The sequence below is a fragment of the Quercus robur genome, chromosome 4 (assembly GCF_932294415.1).
Source record: "Quercus robur chromosome 4, dhQueRobu3.1, whole genome shotgun sequence".
Classification (NCBI taxonomy): domain Eukaryota; kingdom Viridiplantae; phylum Streptophyta; class Magnoliopsida; order Fagales; family Fagaceae; genus Quercus; species Quercus robur.
The window spans coordinates 49,777,174-49,797,640 of record NC_065537.1 but is presented as its reverse complement, the minus strand read 5'-3'; the positions used below and the strand labels follow the sequence as shown (position 1 = coordinate 49,797,640).

Genomic DNA, 20,467 nt, shown 5'->3' with positions numbered 1-20,467 from the left:
GTATTATGTGTTCGAATTTGGGTCTTCGAGGCCTTCGTCATCATCCTCTGATTGAAATCTCTACAATTCCAAGCAAAGATAATCTTCGTGCTAAGGTTAGGCCTTAGTTAGAAAATTTATAAAACATGTATATTATCACACCCCAAAACCAAAAGGGTCCAAAGCTTGAGAAATACATTCCAAAGGTATTTGCAGATTTTTCCTTTTTGACAATTCAAACTGTAGGAGATCTTTCTCTTCCTTTCTTTTCCACAGGATAAGAATATATAACCATATTAAAATCTCGACATTACAAGTTAGAGCTCTATAACACATTTATGAACAATAACTAAAAATCATGTGCCTCCATATAATACATGAATATATTACAAAACTCCAATTGGATTACACAAAGTCACAATCTTACCAAGAATAAGGAACCTTAACATCAAGTCTAGGCCTACCACGCTTGATAACAAACCTCAAGTGCCCAACCTCCTATAGAATCAATCATGGCCTCATTGAACATAGCAAGATCGAGTCACCAACCATTTACAACACAAGTCTACAATTTAACATAGCATACTAATCATCATCAAAGAAGTAAGCTCCATACCCAAGGTATAGCTAATTGATCTGAAAAATTATTAGAGGATGGGATGACCTAAAGCCCCAATAAGTAGCAAAATTAATGGTGGTGGGGAAAATGCAAGTTTCGTGTTTTAATTTGGGAAATTCTAACTGAATACTGGAAGATTATTTCAATAATAGTATGACAAGAATGATTAAATAATAAAACACAAAATTTCTCAAAATAAATACCTTGAAACTATATACTATAATCTGTGAGTATTAACAATATAATTCCAAAGCCATAAAATCTAACATAGAAATCTAACATATGGAAATTTATCACAAATATACCACACTACCACATTGACTAGTTAGGGGATCCACTCATTCACAATTGACATGATATTTTTCTCTCTGATATGCAGTCTCTTGGCCCCATGGTTAGCAGCCTCACCCATACCCTCCAGGTTTTGTCTTTCCCCCCATGAGCAGCAAGGAGAACACGTCAAATAGGACATCTTTTGCATATGGCCTTTTGGCCCCATGGGCAGCAGCCTCACCCACACACAATTAATGAACCTCTTCCTCCCATGGGTAGCAGGGAAGAATGTGTCATCCAAAGTGAAAGGGCACTGAACTAAATCTAATTCCGTTGTCACAAAGATTACAGAAATCAAATCGGGTGATCACCAGAAAATCACACATGACATAGAGTTAAAACAATATAAAGCTCACAGGTTACGTGTACTTTCAAATACATAGTTTATATTCAGGTAATTTCAGAAAAACCTTAAATAACCAAAACTTCCACAAAGTTTGTAGGGTTTCCAAATTCATTCCTTGTCAACAAGATTTTTTATCAATTTCTCAAATAATACAAGACAAGATAAGCACCTTTAAATTTTCCAAAATACCATAAAATCCATGAATTCCATATCAAAGATTAAATCAAAAGATGCTCATATTTTTCATGTCAACAATTCATGCATTTCCCCATATGTAATACCAAAAATGATGCACTTTCATATAAAATCATATGTTATAGGTCACAACACAACACTTTTTAAAAAAACATAGTTCTATAAGTAATTTTCCAAAATGTGTTTGACCCAAAAGAAAAACATCGTTTATACAACATGGTTATTTTCCAAAAATCCCATTAAAAAGCTATTTACCTTGCAACCCACAAAAGCCTAATTCTCCAAGCTCTAAAGGAGATTAGCTAGAACCTAAATAATATCAAGCAAACCTATCACAATAAGCATAAAGCTTGAAATTGTATCTAGCTACAAATTAGGAATTGACAAATGAGTACTTGATTAGGGAAGCCTGGTATTTAACCTCATCAATAATGTATTCCACTTCTAAAGTTTCTCAACAAATTAATTCACAAGGCATAGTCTCCAATTTATAAAATTAACCCATTCGATAATCTCTAACATCAAAACCTCAACACCTTCTAATTACTTCCCATAAGATTTATAACATATCAACAAGAGACCCATGATACCAAAAACCATAATATCCTCCAAGACAAACAATTTAAATATTTAAGTAGCTCCAAATAATCAATAAAAATTATGTTCACCATTTATTTCACATTAAAAAGCCAAAACCCCTAAATCTTCACCACTTAGATAACCATCATTATAAAAACTGTAAACCCACTCATCAAATAAATCCACCAAGACAAAACCCATACATATAAACACATGAATATCACTTCCAAAACTCATAAAGCACATGAATATCATTATCAAAACTTAGTTAAAAATAACCTCAAGCAAAAGTACAAAACCCACAAAAAAGATAAATTTTTTTTACCTCAAATAAAAAATGTGAAGGTGCTTAGAGGTTCTTAAAGAATTTCAGGTGATCTTGCCGAAAAAATGATGGTAGAGATGGTGGTGTGGAGTGTACTAGTGGGAGAGTGTGAGGGACTGATAGAGAGGAGTGTGTGTTTAAGTGAAGAGAAAAGAAAGAAAACAAAAGGAAGAAAAGGGATGACTGGCCAAAAGAGAGAAAACGAATAGTGTGAAAATGAGTGGTGGAGAATGGTGAGTCGGTGGGGGGCACATGTGACACTAAAAAATCTGACCTTAACTTCTTCTTCTTCTTCTTTTTTTTAATTAAAAAAAAAAAAAAAAAAAAAAAAAACTTGGGTCGTTACATATACTACCTAATGGTTACATTTGGAATGGTAAACAGCCTCTGGATGCCTCACCAGTGAGAAAAAGATAAAAGTTAAGGATTATAGATCGACAAGAGAATTGAAATTAACCGAATCACGACCAGGATGTTTTTTTTAGTAAAACAAGAGAAACTTGAACCCCTAGCCAGGGGCTAGGGCAACACGGAGATAGTCCTTGGGAGATAAATCAAAGGAAAGCATGTCCTTAATACAATCTAGGGGACTAGAATAAAGAACAAAATTAAGGGATAAGAAGCCTCCGAATATAGCCATTGCATCAACACGTTTGTTCTGCTCGTGAAAGATGTGGGACATCTGGTAGTTAGAAATCTGCAGTAACAGAGACCTGCAATCATCAACAATGTTCATCAGCCAGGGATGGACAACAGAGTCCTAGTTAAAGAAGGAGAGAACAACCGGGGCATCTAGCTCAATAAGCACATTAGAGAAGCCCATAAAGGTGACTAGAGAAAGGTCATCCTTCAACGCCCAACGCTCAGCAAGAACACTAGTAGCAAATCCAACATTTTGAGCAAACCCACAAATCCAAGAGCCATTATGATCACGAATCAATCCACCAGCCCCAGTAGGTACTGGGTTACCCAATGAAGAGCCGTTTGTGTTTATTTAAACCCAGCCAGAAGCAGTGGCGGCGCCACGTACAGGTCAGGGTGTTCCCAGGAACACCCTGACCTGAAGAAAATTACTAAAAAAAAAAAAAAAATTTATATTTAAGCTAAATTAGGAACACCCTCAACACAAAATTAGGAACACCCTCAGATTAAAATAAAATTGATCTGTTCAACTTTCAAGAAAAAAAAATACCCAAAAAAAAACTTAAATCTTAAAAAAAAAAAAAAATTGTAATAGAGCCAAGCCAAAATTTATCTGTTCAACTTTCAAGCAAAAAAAAAAAGCCCAAAAAAAATTGAACTAAAATCTGGGGAAAAAAAATTGAAACAGAACCAAGCCCATGGCAAGCCAAGCCCACAGCGAGCCCAACAAAGCAAACCCACCCACAGATTCTCAAAACAAAAAAAAAAAAAAAAAATACCAACACAGAATCAGAAATCAAACTTACCCACCGTACCCATGGTCACGTCGCTGCAGAGAAAACCAATCCCCAATACACTGATATAGTCTATACAATACAGAGCAAAAGCAAAACAAACCAAAAGCAATACTGTGTTTATCAAAAAAAAAAAAAAAAAAAAAACCCAATACATAGCCTCCGTACCAAAACGGCAAAACCAAACCAAAAAACGCCAATACTCGCTCCTCGGTCGCCGTAACTCGCTCCTCGTCGTCGTCGCCGTCGCTCGCTCCTCGTCGTCATCGCCGTAGCTCGCCCCTCGTCGCAGATCTCAGATCGTAGACCGTGGATCGTAGTCGCAGATCGCTTTGCTCAGCTCCGGTGCTCGATGCTCGGTGCTAGGTGCTAGCAGATCGCAGATCCCTCCGGACCCTCCCTGAGCTTCAGCTCCCTCAACCTCAAGGTATTTCTAATTTCTCTCTCTTTTTCTCTCTCATCTTCTCAGTCTCTCTCTCTCTTTATCTCACTGAAAGTGTGATTTTCTAAAATCATGAACATCTCTCTCTCTTTGGTCTTTATTTAAATTAACTCAGTAACTCTCTCTCTCTCTTTCTCTCTGATTGGCTGGCCGAATGAATCACTCCTCTCTCTGATTGGTTGGCCAAATGAATCATTGTTTGTCTTTATTTATATTTTGCTTTTTCCTGTTCTTTGTCTTTTTGAAATTTGGCTTTAGTGATTATTTTATCCGTTGGTGTTGTGTTGGTCAGTGTGTGTGTGTTCTATATTGGTGTGATATTAATTGTCTTTTAGTGAATATTGTGATCTGTGAATCTTGTGAAATTTTCTGATTGATAGGCAATTGTGATTGGGCATCAGGCATAAGGCTTGTGGTTGTGCATATAGATGTGTGTCAGTACAACTAATAAATAATAATTTAATTAATCAATAATTAATTGAGAAAAACAACTAATAAATAATAATTAATAATTTCATTAACCAATACATTATAAAAGACAAAAAAATTAAATTATATTAGGCTAAATAACAATTAATAATTTAATAATTAATAAAATAACAATACAACAAATTATAATTTATAAAAGACAAACAAATTAATGAAACAACTAAACAATAACAATTAATAATTTTATTAATATGTCAAATGAACTTATAGTTTATTGTATAGGTATCTTTGTTCATTTCTTTTCTTTTCATTTTTTCTTTTTTTCCTTTTGAGCTTTTTCGGTGTACAAAATGCAAATTTGTTTTGGTTTTAAGAATTTTTTTTTTTTTAAGCACAAACTTCATGCCGGCCAAATTTTGAATTTCGACTGGTATTTATCGAAACATCTCGAAATAGACCGAAATGACCCGAAATTTTTTCAAAGTGAAATAGGAACACCCTGGATAAAATTCCTGGAGTCGCCACTGGCCAGAAGGCAGGGCATGCCAAGAAACTACCATAGAGCACTGGGGATGGGGCTGGAAGGGAGTGCCTGAGACAGCAAAAAATTCACAAGCTATAGCAACACAAGTGTCTACAACCTTATTCAGAGCCGAGAATTGATGGGGATTGAAGACCATCCTATTCCTGTGAAACCAAATAGCACAAACATCAAAAGGAAAAAGAATTTTCCTAGGGACGTGATGCCTAGAGGTGGCATTAGAATTGCAGTTAACTTCCATCCATTCCATGAGGGGCAAGGAGAAAGAAGAGATGCACTCATCCGGGATACCCAGTCTGTTCCATAAGGAGGTGGAGACCCGAAAATCACGCAGAAGATGGGAGATGGATTCTCGGTCAACTCCACATCTAGGGAAAAGGGGCACAAGTCAATACCTCGGTTAGCAAGGACATCTCTAACCATAACACTATTGTGGGCACAAAGCTAGAGGAAGAATTTCATCTTTGGACACATCTTTACTTTCCAAATCCATTTGTCAAAGGGGAAAGGGTCCTCTATCATAGAGAAATGGTCCTCAGAGTCTAAAGAGTAGGAAGACTTGTTGTTGAAGTCACCATTTAAGGAGTCAAGCCAAATTTTTTTGTCTTCTTGAGAGCTAAATCTGTGGGTAGGAATGGCCTTTTGCCTTAATGGCCTGTTTGGATGTTTAAAAAAGAAGGGGGAGTAGAGTAGAAGGAGGGAGAGTAATTCAATTATCTTGTTTGGAAGTTTTTTAAGGAAAGAAGGGGAGGGGTTTGGAGGGATTTCAACTACCTCCAACCCCTCATTTTTAATTCCTCCAAATTGGAGAGATTTGGAGGGAGAGTAGAACATATAAATTATTGAATATGTAAATTACCTAATTTACCCTTATTATATTAAAAAAATTACAAGGTTTTTTAACATCAAAAAAAAAAAAACTGATTATGTAAATAATATTTGTTTGTTTCCTAAGAAAATTAAGGTGAATGAAAAGAAAAATTGAATCAAACTAGCTAGGGCAAAAGCAACGGTATCAGAGCCTATGAATTCGATTGCCAACACGAAGCTCTCTGAAAAGCCTTCCAAAGCCAAAGAAGAAGCCGAGCTATCTTCCTACGATGTCGACGACAACGGCGAAGACAACAACAACAACGTATTGCTCTCCAAAACCCTAGCTCATATTCAAACTTTCAGCTAGTTTTATTGTATTTTTGGTTTCATCGAGTTCAATGCTTGATTTTTGTGTTTACATGCCATTTCTCATCATTACTTGGCCTCTGTTTCGTTGCTGAGAAAATAGAGGAAATTGCATTTTTTTTTTTTTTTTTTGGTTGTTCTTCTTCGGTTTTGTTGTATTGCTCTCCAAAACCCTAGCTCATATTCAAACTTTCAGCTAGTTTTATTGTATTTTTGGTTTCATCGAGTTCAATGCTTGATTTTTGTGTTTACGTGCCATTTATCATCATTACTTGGCCTCTATTTTGTTGCTGAGAAAACAGAGGAAACTACTTTTTTTTTTTTTTTTTGTTCTTCTTCTGTTTTGTCATATTGCTCTCCAAAACCCTAGCTCATATTCAAACTTTCAGCTAGTTTTATTGTATTTTTGGTTTCATCGAGTTCAATGCTTGATTTTTGTGTTTACGTGCCGTTTCTCATTACTTGGCCTCTGTTTTGATGCTGAGAAAACAGAGGAAAATAGAGGAAACTGCATTTTTTTTGTTCTTCTTCAGTTTTGTCCACCGATAAGGAGCTTTCACTTAGATAAAGATACATAGTTGTATTAGGTTGAGTAGTCACAAATGATAATGAATCTGAGATTTAGAAGCTCCAATTTAATTTTCTTTTTGTACAATTTTAGCTACCACAAGGCCTTTCCAATAATTTTATTTGAATTTATTAGTTAGTTATTTTTTAGTTTATATAAGCTTTAATGGTTCGCAATTTGTTGATTTTTATATTTAGCATGAATAATTTTTAAGGTTCTTAACATTTTGAAATTGTAATGAAAAAAAATCACTAATAACATATTCTAAGATTGAAAAAAAAATCTTAGAATAAATTAATCATAGGCCAATGTTACAAGTCCATTTTCAAATAGTGGTAAATTTGTCTATTTTAATCATTTCCTCTCCTCTCCATCCTAATTTTTAAAATATTCAAACAAGGAGAAGGGCTAATTACTCCCTTCCCCCTTACTAATTTTAAAAACATCCAAACAAGGTGGAGGGAAATCATTCCACTCTACTCTCCTCCCCACTATTCTCCTCCCCTCTACTCCCCTCTACTCTCATCCCTCTCTAAACTTCCAAACAAGCCATAAGAGATGATCGGGGGGAGGAAGAAGGGGATAAGGTTAATATTCACCTGGCCATTTCCAAGTAGAAGATCCTTCGCACAAAGCCTCTCATCCTCAATTCGAATTGGCCCCGCAAGGAAGGATCTAAGAGAGCAGTTACCAATCTAGTTATAAATCCAGATTTTGGTGTTTACTCCATTGCCAATGGCCCAACTAGAGCCCTTCTTAATCACGACCCACTCTTGTTTTAAGCCGACCCACTTACGAGAGCCCCAAAGCTTAAACCTAGGGCCAGGGTCAAGCCTTCCCAGATATTTGCACTTGGGCACCATGGCCCATCTCCTTGATTGTCTTTTAGCATACGCCAAGCAAGATTTGCTAGAGAAGCCTGGTTTTTAGCTTTCATAGAATGGAGGCCGAGTCCACCAGTTGCTTTTGGTCTAGTTACCTTTCTCTAGCTTACAATAGAATTTTCCTTTTTTCAGGGGTTGAACCCCAAAGGAAATCTCTATTCTTCGCATCAATTCAATCACAAATAGAGGCAGGGATGGAAACACATTGCATGACATAGGAAGGTATTGCAGGTATTGCCTATGAAACCGACTCGATAAGAGTGGCTCGACTTGCAATGGAGAGGAGTTTAGATTTCCAACCAGTAAGCTTACCCAAATTTTTTTTCAGCCAAATAATCAAAGCCACTAGCCTTGATAAGGTGGATTTAATGGGAGTACCTAAGTATTTTCCAATTTCCGAGGATTCCCTAATGTTGAGCAATTTGTTGAAATCCCCACGGATAGCGGGATCCACGTTATGGGAAAAAACCACCTTGGATTTATCAAAGCTAACTTTTTAGCCAGAGGAATAGCAGAACTTTTCCAAAACTTCTTCAATGGCTCTAGCAGCATATGTGGTGGCCTTAGCAAAGAGAACAAGGTCAACGGCGAAGAATAAATGGGAGAAGCTGGGCCCAGATCTGGAGGATTTTAGAGGCTTCCAATCCCCATCTTGGCAACTCTCATTAATGAGGAGCCCAAGAAATTCCATGCATAAGATAAAAATATAGGGTGAGAAAGAGTCCCCTTGCCTCAACGCTCTAGAAGGCCTAAACGACTTAAGCATACCACCATTCAACGGGATGGAGATAGAGGAACTGGAGATACAAGCCATGATAATCTTGATCAAAGGGGGAGGAAAGTGAAAATGCTCTAAGACGACCTTGATAAAGCTCCATTCCATCCAATCAAAAGCCTTTTCCAAGTCAATTTTAATAACCATACCACCTTTCCTAACATTCTCAATGGACAAGAAGTGAATGAGCTCTTGCACAACGACTATGTTATGCAACACTCTTCTACCAAGGACAAAAGCAGACTATAAGGGGGAAATAATTGAGGGTAGAACTGGCCTAAGCCTGTCCACAGTTACCTTTGTCACAGTCTTATAAATAGTGTTATAGAGGCTGATCGCCCTGAACTGGCTAATACTTTTAGGGCCATTGCAATTAGGAATGAGGGCAACCAGGGTTTTATTCAGATCCCTAAAGATAACGGCAGTATGGAGGATGTCAAGCACCTTATTGTGAAGGAATCACCAACCACAAACCGGCAATTTTGGTAAAAAATTGCATAGAGACCATCAACCCCAGGGGCTTTGAAAGGCTTTAAGTCAAAGAGTGCCCACATGACCTTTTCCTCCGAGAAGGGACTAGCTAGAAGGTCAGCTTCTAAATCCAAGAGGTGAATTCCAGAAGAGGGTAGGAACTCCAAAGCCTCAAGGGAAGAAAAGTGATCAAACGAGAAAAAGGATTGGAAGATATCTTGGATAAAGGAACCAATGTCCTCGTCATTTGAGAGCCAAACATCTGAGTTGTTCTTAATCCCATAGATCATAGTCCTCCTTCTACAGACTAGGGTAGAGACATGGAAGAACTTAGTATTTCGATCCCTTTCGAGAATGCAAGAAATTCTAGACTTCAACGCCCAAAATTCTTACTCTTGATCCAGAATAGAGTTATACTCCTCCATAAGCTGCTTCTCCAAGGACAGAAGGAAATTATTGGGGTTAGTGGCTATGGCACGCTGGGCACCTTCAAGTCTAGCTAGAACAACACGCTTCCTGTGGAACAGGTTTCCAAACACATTTTTATTCCAAACCTTAATTCTTTCAACAAAAATGGGGACAAAGAGGGAGTAAACCCCATTACCATCCCACCAAACATCATCAACAACATTCATAAAGGAAGGGTGGGACATCCAAATACGCTTAAATCTAAAAGGGTGGTTCCTGGAATGTGCGATGCAAGGGTCAAGGGATAAGTGGATGGGATAATGGTCCGAGTGGGTTCTGGGGACATGGGAAAGAATAGCCTCAGGGAAAAGAGTTTTCCAAGCCAGGTTAGCCTAGGCCCTATCTAACCTCTCCAAAATAAGCCCATCAAGCCCTCTTTTATTAGTCCAAGTGAAGCGAAGGCCTACAAAGCCCAAGTCAATCATGTTACAACTATCCATAAAATTATAAAATTTAGTGGCCCGATGAACATTTACCCGATTATCACCGAATTTCTCTCTACCAAAGACAACCTCATTGAAGTCCCCCATAATTAACCAAGGAAGGTTATGAAGACTAGCAAGAATCTCAAGGTTATCCCAAAGACAACGTCTCTCAGCAATTCTAGGACTAGCATAATTCAAAGAAAATAACCAGACACAATTAGAAGAGAGGGGACTTACTAATGCGTGGATTTCCTGCTCAGTAGAATTCAAGATTTACACATTCACCTCATTTGTTCACCAAAGGAGCCAGATAACACTCGCTAATCCAATGGTATTTGTGAAGTGCCAGATAACACTCGCTAGCCTATGAGCAATCAAAGCCTTTCGAACACCATCCAAATGGGTTTCAGAATTGAGTAAGCCACAACCTTCTATCATATGGGAAGAGGTATTGAACAAGATCCTTAATATTTCACTAGATGAGATTTTTTTCTTGTAGTTAAAGTGGAATGTTTTTTAGAGACCTATTAGTTAAATTATATATATAAGAATAAGGAGGAGGGTAATTTTTTAAAACCAAGAGGGGTTAGGGTCCCTTTCCCTCTCTTCCTCTACCAATGCAAATAATATTTAATTTGAATCATAAAATGAATCCATGTCAAATGTATAGAATCTTAATACTAGAGGAATTCTCCCATCCGCCAACCCCCTAAAGTGTTGAATACAAGGTGAATACTTACTCTAAAAATTTCAAAAGATTATACATTTAAGGTTTTTTAAATATGACATATATGTTAAGATAATTTGTTTATGACAACTTAGTTAACTTACTCTAAGCTCTCTTGAAGTTTGGAGAAATGTCAAAGACCTTTTGCATTTTTACAATGATACTTTCCCCATACGGTTATTATTTTTTTTTATTAATTTGCTTTTAAATAAATCTTATTATATAACCAATTTGGTTAGTAAGCATATCTTGTGATTATTCTAGATGATGATTTAACTTGAAAGAAAAAAAAAATATATATATATATATATTGACTTAATTTGTAATGGACAAAAACGTTCATAAGCGTTATTATAAATCAAAATCTCAAATGGTAAAATGTCATTAACAAAAACAAGAAAGGGTTTTGACATTTCTCTCAACCAAAGGGATGCTATCGAAATTTACCCTAACTTTACTTTAATAAGGTAAACTATACTTTGAATTTGACAAATATGGGATGAATTTTATTTGGGCCCCCAAATTTAAAATTTATTATTATTATTTTGGTTTTCCAATATTTAAAAAAAAAAAAAAAAAAAAAGGACATTTTAGTCGATCCGTAATTTTTTTTCATTTTTTGCGAGGTTAATAATGTTGCATTGGTAATTGAAGTGGCATTCTTTAGTTGATGTGGCATAATTAAACATTATTTCTTCTTTTCTTATTATTACTAACTAGTAAGTTGCTTGTGCGATGCATGGATAGCATTATAATATATTATGTAAGATGGTTTTAGAGAATGTTGTATCAGTCACATCCTTTACAAATTTACAAATCTACAACATTTGACCTTAAAATCAAAATTACCACTATGAAAGAGTTCCCTAAAACTCTAAGACTGACTGAGAATGGTGGCTAAGTTCGAGGACAGCGAACCTCCAAGAAGAGAGAGTGAGAGTGGGAGAGAGAAATACAAGTAAAACTGAATGTGTATTCTTATTGCTTATCGACAAAGTACATTTATCTCCCTGTTTATAAAATTCAATATACTAACTGAATACATCTCTTAACAGAATACAGGTATAGCTAATAAAACTACTAGCCAGTTGTCTTAGCCAACTAACCACATATCAGCAACTAACTAATTGATTAAGCTATTGAAACCACATCACCAATTACCCTCAATAGCCATCACAGCTAGTGTCTTAACAATTTCCCCTCTCTTAGAGCACCTTGCCCACAAGGTGGGGAAATTAGTGTTAGAGATTGTACAAACTTTCCCAAGTGGTAACATTAGTACTGCCTCCTTGCCATTGAACCAAAACCAGTGTGATAACCTTGTTTCAAAGTCGGTGAGATCTCTGCTACAGTACTGCTACTGGTTTCACATCACCAATTACCCTCAATAGCCATCACAGCTAGTGTCTTAACAATTTCCCCTCTCTTAGAGCACCTTGCCCACCAGGTGGGGAAATTGGTGTTAGAGATTGTACAAACTTTCCCAAGTGGCATCATCAGTACTACCTCCTTGCCATTGAACCAAAACTTGTGTGTTAACCTTGTTTCGAAGTCCGTGAGATCTCTATTTTGCAGTACTGCTACTGGTTCAACATTGATGACTCCTTTTGCTGTCATGGCAGGATGGGTGGGAATAGGAATGACCTTCTATCCCAATTTAGCTTTCAAGCATGAGACATGGAAAAATGGGTGCACTATAGCCTCTGTTGATAGATCCAACTTGTAAGCTACTTCCCCTATCTTTTGTATCACTCAGAATGGACCATAGTACTTAGGAGCTAGTTTCCCAAGAGTCTTGTGACTAAGGGTCTTTTGTATATAAGGCTGCAACCTTAAGAATACCCAATCTCCTGTTGAAAATGATCTCTCAAACCTATTCTTATTAGCTTGAAGTTTCATTCTCTCTTGAGCAAGTACCAAATTATGCTTCAACAACGAGAGAAACTATTGCCTAGATTTCAAATGATTAACCACAACTTCAACCTGTGTAGTACCAGGTATATAATCTAGTTGCCTGGGAGGGAGGTAACCATACAATGATTCAAAAAGGGTTAATTTGGTAGAGGTGTGAAAATTGGTATTGAACCAATATTCTGCCAAGCGTAGCCACTCCACCAAACTAGAAGATTTGTCAGCTACAAAGGTCGTCAAGTATGTTCCAAGCTCTTTCTAACCACTTTAGTTTGACCATCTCTCTATAGATGGTAAGTTGATGGCATGGCTAACTCAACTCCTTGCAATTTCATCAGTTCAACCCAAAAATGAGAAGTAAATATGGGATCTTTTTCACTCACAATTAAAGAAGGCATTCCATGGAGTTTCAGAATATGTTGAACATATAGGTTTGCTACCTTAGAAGTTGTGTAAGGGTGGGCTAAAGGAATGAAGTGAACATACTTGGTGAGCCTGTCCACCACTACTAAAACCACATCCTTCAAATGAGACTTAGGCAATCCCTCAACAAAATCCATGCTAACAGCTAACCAAGGTTTGGAAGGAATAGGCAAAGATTGCAATAAACCAGCAGGTTTACAATTCTTATGTTTCATCCTCTAACAATTGTGACATTCCCTGATATACTGTCTTAAATCCTTCTTCAAGCCAGGCCAATAAAAGTCTTGGTTAAGTTTGTGCAAGGTTTTAAGATATCCAAAATGTCCCCCTAAAAGACCATCATGTACATGCCATAAAATAGAGGGTTTAAGCCCATATTGTGCCCCTAAGAAAATCTTACCCTTATACAATACAAGCCCATTCTGATAAGAAAATTGGCAATTCTCCAGCTAAATGGAATGCTGAAAGAAGGTTTTGGACAAACTAATCCGTCTCATAACTAGCCTTAAGATCCTAGATCTAAGTAGGAGTAGAAAAAGAAATAATAAACAAGGTCCCCTCAGTAGGAAACAAATCAAGACCCTCTACAGAAAACAAATTAGTAGTAGAAACATCCATGGACTCTTCCCTTTGTCTTGACAAAGCATCTGCTACCACATTTTCCTTACCCTTCTTATACTCAACCAAAAATTTGTAACCAAGGAGCTTCATAATCCATCTTTGTTGAGCTAGAGTACCCACTCTTTGATCCAGCAAGTATTTATGACTCTGCTGATAAGTTTTTATAACAAAAGGTTTACCCAACAAGTAGTGCCTCTACTTTTGAATAGCTACCACCACAGCAAGGAACTCCTTTTCATAAGTAGAAAGAGCCAAACTACTACCTTTTAAGACTTGGCTGTAAAACGCAATAGGCTTTGGATCTTGCATTAGGATAGCATCAAGACCAAACAAAGAAGCATCACATTCCACAGTGAAAGTCTTGGAAAAATCTAGAAGGGCTAACACTTGAGGATTAAAAATAGCAAGCTTGAGTTGTTGGAAAGCCTGAGCAACAAGGTCAGACCAGACAAAAGAGTTCTTCAAAAGAGCAGTCAAGGGTGCAACTATCTGACCACAACCTTTAACAAATTTCCTATAGTAACTAGTGAGACCCAAAAATCCACTCAAGGCTTTGATGTCCTTAGGGATAGGTCATTGTTGCATGGCTACAATCTTCCTTGGGTCAGTGTTCACACCCTCCCTAGAGATGAGATGCCCCAAATACTCCACTTCCTCACAAGCAAACATGCTGTCACTCAATATAAAATGCATGCCTCCCTTCATTGGTTGTAGCCAACTCGTACGGGTTAGAATTAGATGAGATAACAATGGCAAACACGCACCAATAAGCTAATCCATTTTCTCACTCTAAAAGGCTACCCTCTATTGAGGATAAAGGATTCGTCTAGGCGTAAGCCATTCAGGCCCATTCCCTCAAAGTGGATAATTTCTACAACAGGATCCTCCTACGAGGTTACCCACGTTAAGGAAGTGGTTCCCTCCTTGGTCTTAGTCCCGTAACACAACTGAACATGGCAGACTAACCTTTTCCTTCTTTGATTACATTACTTATCATTATTATTTCTTTTCTTGTCTTTGCAATTTTACTTATGATACGAATCTTGTTGTTGTGTTGTCCTTTTCCTAGAGGATCCCTTATTTACTTTGCCTAACAATAAACATATTTCTTCTATTATTATTTTATTGCATTTGTCTGCCGTAACTCTTTTGCAATAGCTTCGCCTGCCATGAGCATATGACCAAAGTTTCAACAAAAAAGGGGCATAGTTTGTGCACAAGCCGGTCCGAGGTGAGTTGCAATTGGACTGGTCCTGACTCTCCTATCCAGAACACTTGGGCCTCAATGCAACAGGAGGCAGCCCAGCCCAAAATCGCAAAAAAGGCCCACCACAAAAGTTTAAAGTCTTTAATTTTTACCATCATTATATAAATACCTAACTGTATAATTCACTCACCAATTATACTGCAAGGTATACGCATTCCATCTACTCATGCCACCAATGAAATTCCCATAAGTATTGGAAACTCAAAAAACGGAGAAAATTATCAAGAAATATTGGATTAGGTACGTTTTTATCTAGACTCTCTTTCCTTAACATGTATGGTATGCTCTAATATGCACCGTAATGGAATATCTATTTATCAGTTATACAATTATTGACATAAATTAACACACATTACAAAATATAAAATAAAATAAAACCCCAAAAAAAATGTACCAATGTTTTCTCAATTCTCTAACACTTTAAACTGCATGGCTATTTTTACACTTTTTGTTTTTGGATGAACAAAAAATGGGTAAGGGGCGACCAATGTGGCAATTCTATCTAAATGTGACTATAGTAGCACCCTACCCGCTAGGTTCAGGGCCCAGCTAGGGTGCAGGGAGACCACGGTGAGCCATAACTTTCTAACCTCACGAGGAATACTAGTGAACCTTGAACTGCTGAGGAAGGTAACCCAAGTGAGTCCATATTTGGACTTGAACCTTGAACCTCACACTCAATACATCTTGTGCATCACCCAAGACCACTAGACCACACCCCTCGGTGGTATTGGCTATTTTTACACTTGTAAGTACAAACTATTGATGTTAGATTTGAGAATAAAGCTACCGCATCAAATTATTTAATTTTTGAGGTTAAATGTGTTTTCTGAATTAATTAGGCAGGGTAAATAAAGTACAGCTCTCTATTGTTTTTAAATGAACTGATTTTCCCCCCTCTTTGCAGCTCGTCGGCTTGTTTCGAAACTCCTTATAATATTGGGTACGCTACATTTACTCAATCAGTAATCTCAAATCTTAGTAATTGATTCTGTTCAACTTTTTGCATGCTCTTTCTTTTTTTTTTTTTAGTATTTATTTTCTTAATCTAGTTGATTTAGAAAACTTCGTTTTAATCATTGACATAGGGATCAAACAAATTTATGAATTGAAGTTGCTTCATTACCAATCTGCTCAACTTCTAAGCCAAGTGTGCGATGAGCTACCGGGTTTAAGTGATTAACAATTGTCAGATGCTCGTGTTCTTGATGCTGTACTTAAAGCTATCCAAAAAGGGAAAATTGAGATTGTTATTGCTGTAATGAGCACAAAAAATGAACTTGTGTGGAGCAAAACAAAGGAAACATCAAGAAACACATTTATGTGGGCTGTTCAACATCGTCAGCGTAAAATATTTTGCTTCCTATACCGATGTCATAAAAAGAACGCAATATTGCCTTCAGTAGATAGCAAGAACAATAACATGTTACATGAGGCAGTCTAGGGCCGGTTGAACAATAGATACAATTAATGCAATGGTCTAAGGCCCCTAATAAAAGAAAGCCCCCTCTTGTATAAAAAATAAAAAAAATAAAAAAAAAATTATATATATTTTTTTTAATTACAAAAAAAAAATTAAGTACTTTTATTAGTCAATAAAATACATTAAAAAGGTTTCATTGTATCCTAAAAAGAAAAAAGAAAAAAAAAAGTCAAATTTCAGCTTATAAAATTAAATTTTAAAGACAAATTCATTAACTAATTCTTGAAATATACTAAAATCAAAACTAATACCAAAAAAATTCATTAATAATACAACGTAATTGTCTTGAAATATGCTAAAATAAAAATTATAAATTTCTAAAATAAAAGAAAAAATCTCTCATCTCTCTATCTCTCTACCTCTCCATCTATATTCTTACCTTTTTTTCTTCATCTTGATTCTTGATCTTTTTCTATAAGCTCAATCATTCTTTGTAATAACTTAAATTCATTTTTTTGTTCACTGCCCTTCAATTCACAGTAGATTCAAAATTGAAGAGGGGCGACATGGGTTGTGGCCATAGCAGAAATAACCCCTCTCTCCCTTTCTATCTTTCCGAAAATTAAGATTGAAGAGTTTGCTTTTTATTCAATTTAAATATTTTAAATTATATTTTTTTTAATCTTCTTCACTACTTGATTGATAGGACAGCACATCTTGCACAGCCCACAATACTGCACAGTGATAGTGCACACAGCTTGATAGGACAAGACTACACAGTTCACACAGCACTGCACAATCTTCCTAGAAGCCACAACACATCACAAGGCCATAAGGTAAGCCCATAGTTCACACTTCTGACTTCACAAATGTCCCCCATACACCACACGATCACACACTAATTAATAAGTTATCACTTTTTTTTTAATGCAAACTCTTACTTTATCAATTATTATAAATTATCACACCAATTAATAATTTGATGTATATCATATCAACTCATTTGGATTATAATGATACTAATTTATTAAACCATGTAATAAATTAATTTTTATTTGTGCAGGTTTAAACTTTAAAGTGGTTACTGTTTTAGAAAAATTGCAATAACTAGGTGCTATTATTCTATGCTTTAAATTTTATTTTTAGTTAAATTATCATTTTTAATTATAAATTGTGTTTTATTTATCTATACAAAAGCTTAATAATTTTGCATCTCAAAAAGCAAGAAAAATAGATTCTAAGTTAAAAAAAAAATAATAAATATTATTTAATTAATATTTAAATATAAAAATGGCTCATTTAAAATTTTCGCTAAAGGCACCAAAGTTATTTAGCCGCCCTGGCAGCGATTTTAGATTCTTCCTCTGGACTACATACCGTTCCGGGTGCAGCTCTACAGATGCAAAGAGAACTACAATGGTATAAGGTAAAATCACTCAGTTTGTATTATTTTGATCTAATCCCCCAGCTTTACACAATTTACTTTTTTTTTTTTTTTTTTTTTTTTTTTTTTTTTGGGGTAGGGGATGATACTTTATTCAAACCGGAAGTCGGAAAAGACTTGTCTTTAACATGCTTTTCACTCAATGGCATGATCTCCTCCCAACCGGTCTTTCTAAGCACCAATTCATGAAATTCATCTAAATTCTCCTAAAAAAGAAAATGATCCCTATTTTAGACTTGCTTCTACACAGAACACAGTCAGTGTCACCATTAAATCTTCAATGCTTCATTTGTTATCTCGCATAAACTGTGAAAGACTCTTAACATTTTGTTTTTTGAATCACGGAACTAATGACACACAGAACACCCAAAAGGCTTAAATGCTTAACTTATTAAATGTCTTTAAAATGAATACCACTGATCTAATATAATTTTTTTGTTTTAATTAAGATAAAAAAAAATTTATTAAAAAAAAAAAAAACTACTATAGTCTAATATGAATATGCATGTGAAGCTCATTTCTGGGGAAAAATGTATTTAATATCAAGTGATACCATGAACAAGAGTTAGGTTCTTTTGGATATACACCACTGTAAGTTTCTTTAAAAAACATTCTCTCCTCTTCCGTGTATGTGTGTTAAAAAATACTTAATTTTCTCAACAAAAAAAAAAAAAAAAAAAGTGATACCATGTCAGTGATATCAAAATTTAATAAGCGAGAGACATGTCTAAAAAAAAAAATTCTCACTAAAAAATGAAAGACATATGTTAGTAAATGGTTATTTTTGCACATATATCTTTAATTCATTTATTTAATTTTGAAATGGATAATGTGGTATCATTTGATTCAAAATACATTTTCCTCTTGTAGAATTGAACTCGCCTTGCCTCCTATCTCACAAGAACTAATACATGTAAAGTGATCATCACACCAAGAGTGCAGAGTACAATAAATATATATATATATTGGTAACAAACTAGTCTAAATTAAATTAAGTAAAGTCTCTTAGGTCTTAACGAAGTGGCATCTTATAGTTTTTCGCTACAGATATTACAAGCAATAATAGTTTTTTTTTTTTTTTTTTTTTTTGGGTAATGAGAATTTTCAATCCTACAAATCATTCACTAAGAATAAATTGAACCATTGATCTCACTTCTTTATAGTGAGAGGAAAAAGACGCCAAGTGACAAAGGTGTTTCTAATATAATATTTTATCTCAACCATTCCATATTTGTTCATGAGGATTTGCTTAATTAACATAGGAGGTGGAGAGCGTTGTCTATCCTTCTTTATTAGAATCTACAATCAAAATGGTTGAACACCTTGAGAATTGTTTACGGAGACCCACAAAGAGTTGGTTGATAAGGATCAAAAAAATTAATGGAGGACACAACAATTTCTTGTATAGTGGTTAGTGCTCTAATTATTACTATTATGTTTGCAGTAACAATTACCATTTCTGGTGGCAACAATTCAAACACTATTATTATTTTTGTGTGTGTTCTAATAAGTATTACTGTTTATTTAAAAAAAAAAAAAATACAAGCTTGCAAATATTCTTAAACAGCAAGGTGTTTATGCTTCTTATAATATTTGATGCACTATCTCTCCTTTCTTTATCAATTCAGTATTGATGTTTCTCGGCATACTCACGTCACGTTATGCAAAAGAAGATTTTCTTAAATCCTTACCCAAAAAGATGGTTAAAGGCTTTTTACCCTTATCTTCTTCGTAGCAACCATGATGGAAACCTTCTATGATTGTCTTTTTATTATTTTACACGGAAAATCATGAATAGTCATTCTTGTCATTTGTCAGAAATTTCGCCTATTTACCTTGACGCAATTTCGCCTCCTTATTGACATGTTCAACTCAACTTTTGGATCTGGAAACTTTGACAGAAATTTGGACTCTTGGTTGTAAGTTTTTCTTTGTGACGTAGGATGTATTGGTGTTACTTAAATAATTGGCATATGGGCAGAAATTTTTTTATTTATTTTTCCTTTTCTTTGGAAAGATAACTTGTGAAATTTCAGCTTGTGATGCATAACGTGTGAGTTCCTTTCTAGACCTAATTATCCTTAAAATATTTGTTCATGCTTATTCTTTTCTTACGTCACACGGTATCATCTCATTGTGCAAATTATGTCAAATTGGCCAAAGAGCTGAAATCCAGAAAAATAAAAGAATAATTAATGTTGTTTCTACAACATTTTCAAAGCCAAAGGAAGTTTTTTAAGGAGCTACATGAATTGGACTTATGCGCAAAAATCTTCTCATTCCTAAGCAGAACTCAACAATACACAGAACGACCTCAAAAGCCGATACTGCACAGAACGGGCCTACAAGCCTTCTCTTGCCTCACGAATTGGGTTCAGAAGTCCAAAGTTCTTCACTACACGGATCAAGCTTGAAGCCTATATATAAGAGTTTTTTTCAATCAAAGCCCGAGGACTCTTGTCTACACAAAATGCACTATAGGAATTAAAAAACTTCAATTTAAAAGCCATTGGGTTCACTCAAACTAATTGGGTTAGAGGGCCACGCTCAAGGATCAAGCCGAAGAAAAGCCAAGGCAATCCAGCCCATCAAGAGAGAAGAAAGCAGAATAAAAGAGAAAGAAAAAAGAAGTAACCAAATACTGGAGAATTTATGTG

The 20,467-nt window shown here is 35.6% G+C and overlaps 1 protein-coding gene and 1 long non-coding RNA gene across 2 annotated transcripts; both read right to left on the bottom strand.

Moving 5' to 3' along the window:
- Positions 1-699: 699 nt before the first annotated feature.
- Positions 700-2,608, bottom strand: LOC126722760 (uncharacterized). Its single transcript, XR_007654045.1, has 2 exons — positions 2,377-2,608; positions 700-1,195 (listed from the first exon to the last, which is right to left on the bottom strand). It is a non-coding gene; the product is annotated as an uncharacterized LOC126722760 (long non-coding RNA).
- Positions 2,609-8,351: 5,743 nt separating this feature from the next.
- On the bottom strand, positions 8,352-9,391 carry LOC126722106 (uncharacterized). Its single transcript, XM_050425256.1, has 2 exons — positions 9,075-9,391; positions 8,352-8,853 (listed from the first exon to the last, which is right to left on the bottom strand). The coding sequence occupies exons 1-2, from the start codon at positions 9,389-9,391 to the stop codon at positions 8,352-8,354; spliced, it is 819 nt and encodes a 272-aa protein (XP_050281213.1).
- Positions 9,392-20,467: the final 11,076 nt, after the last annotated feature.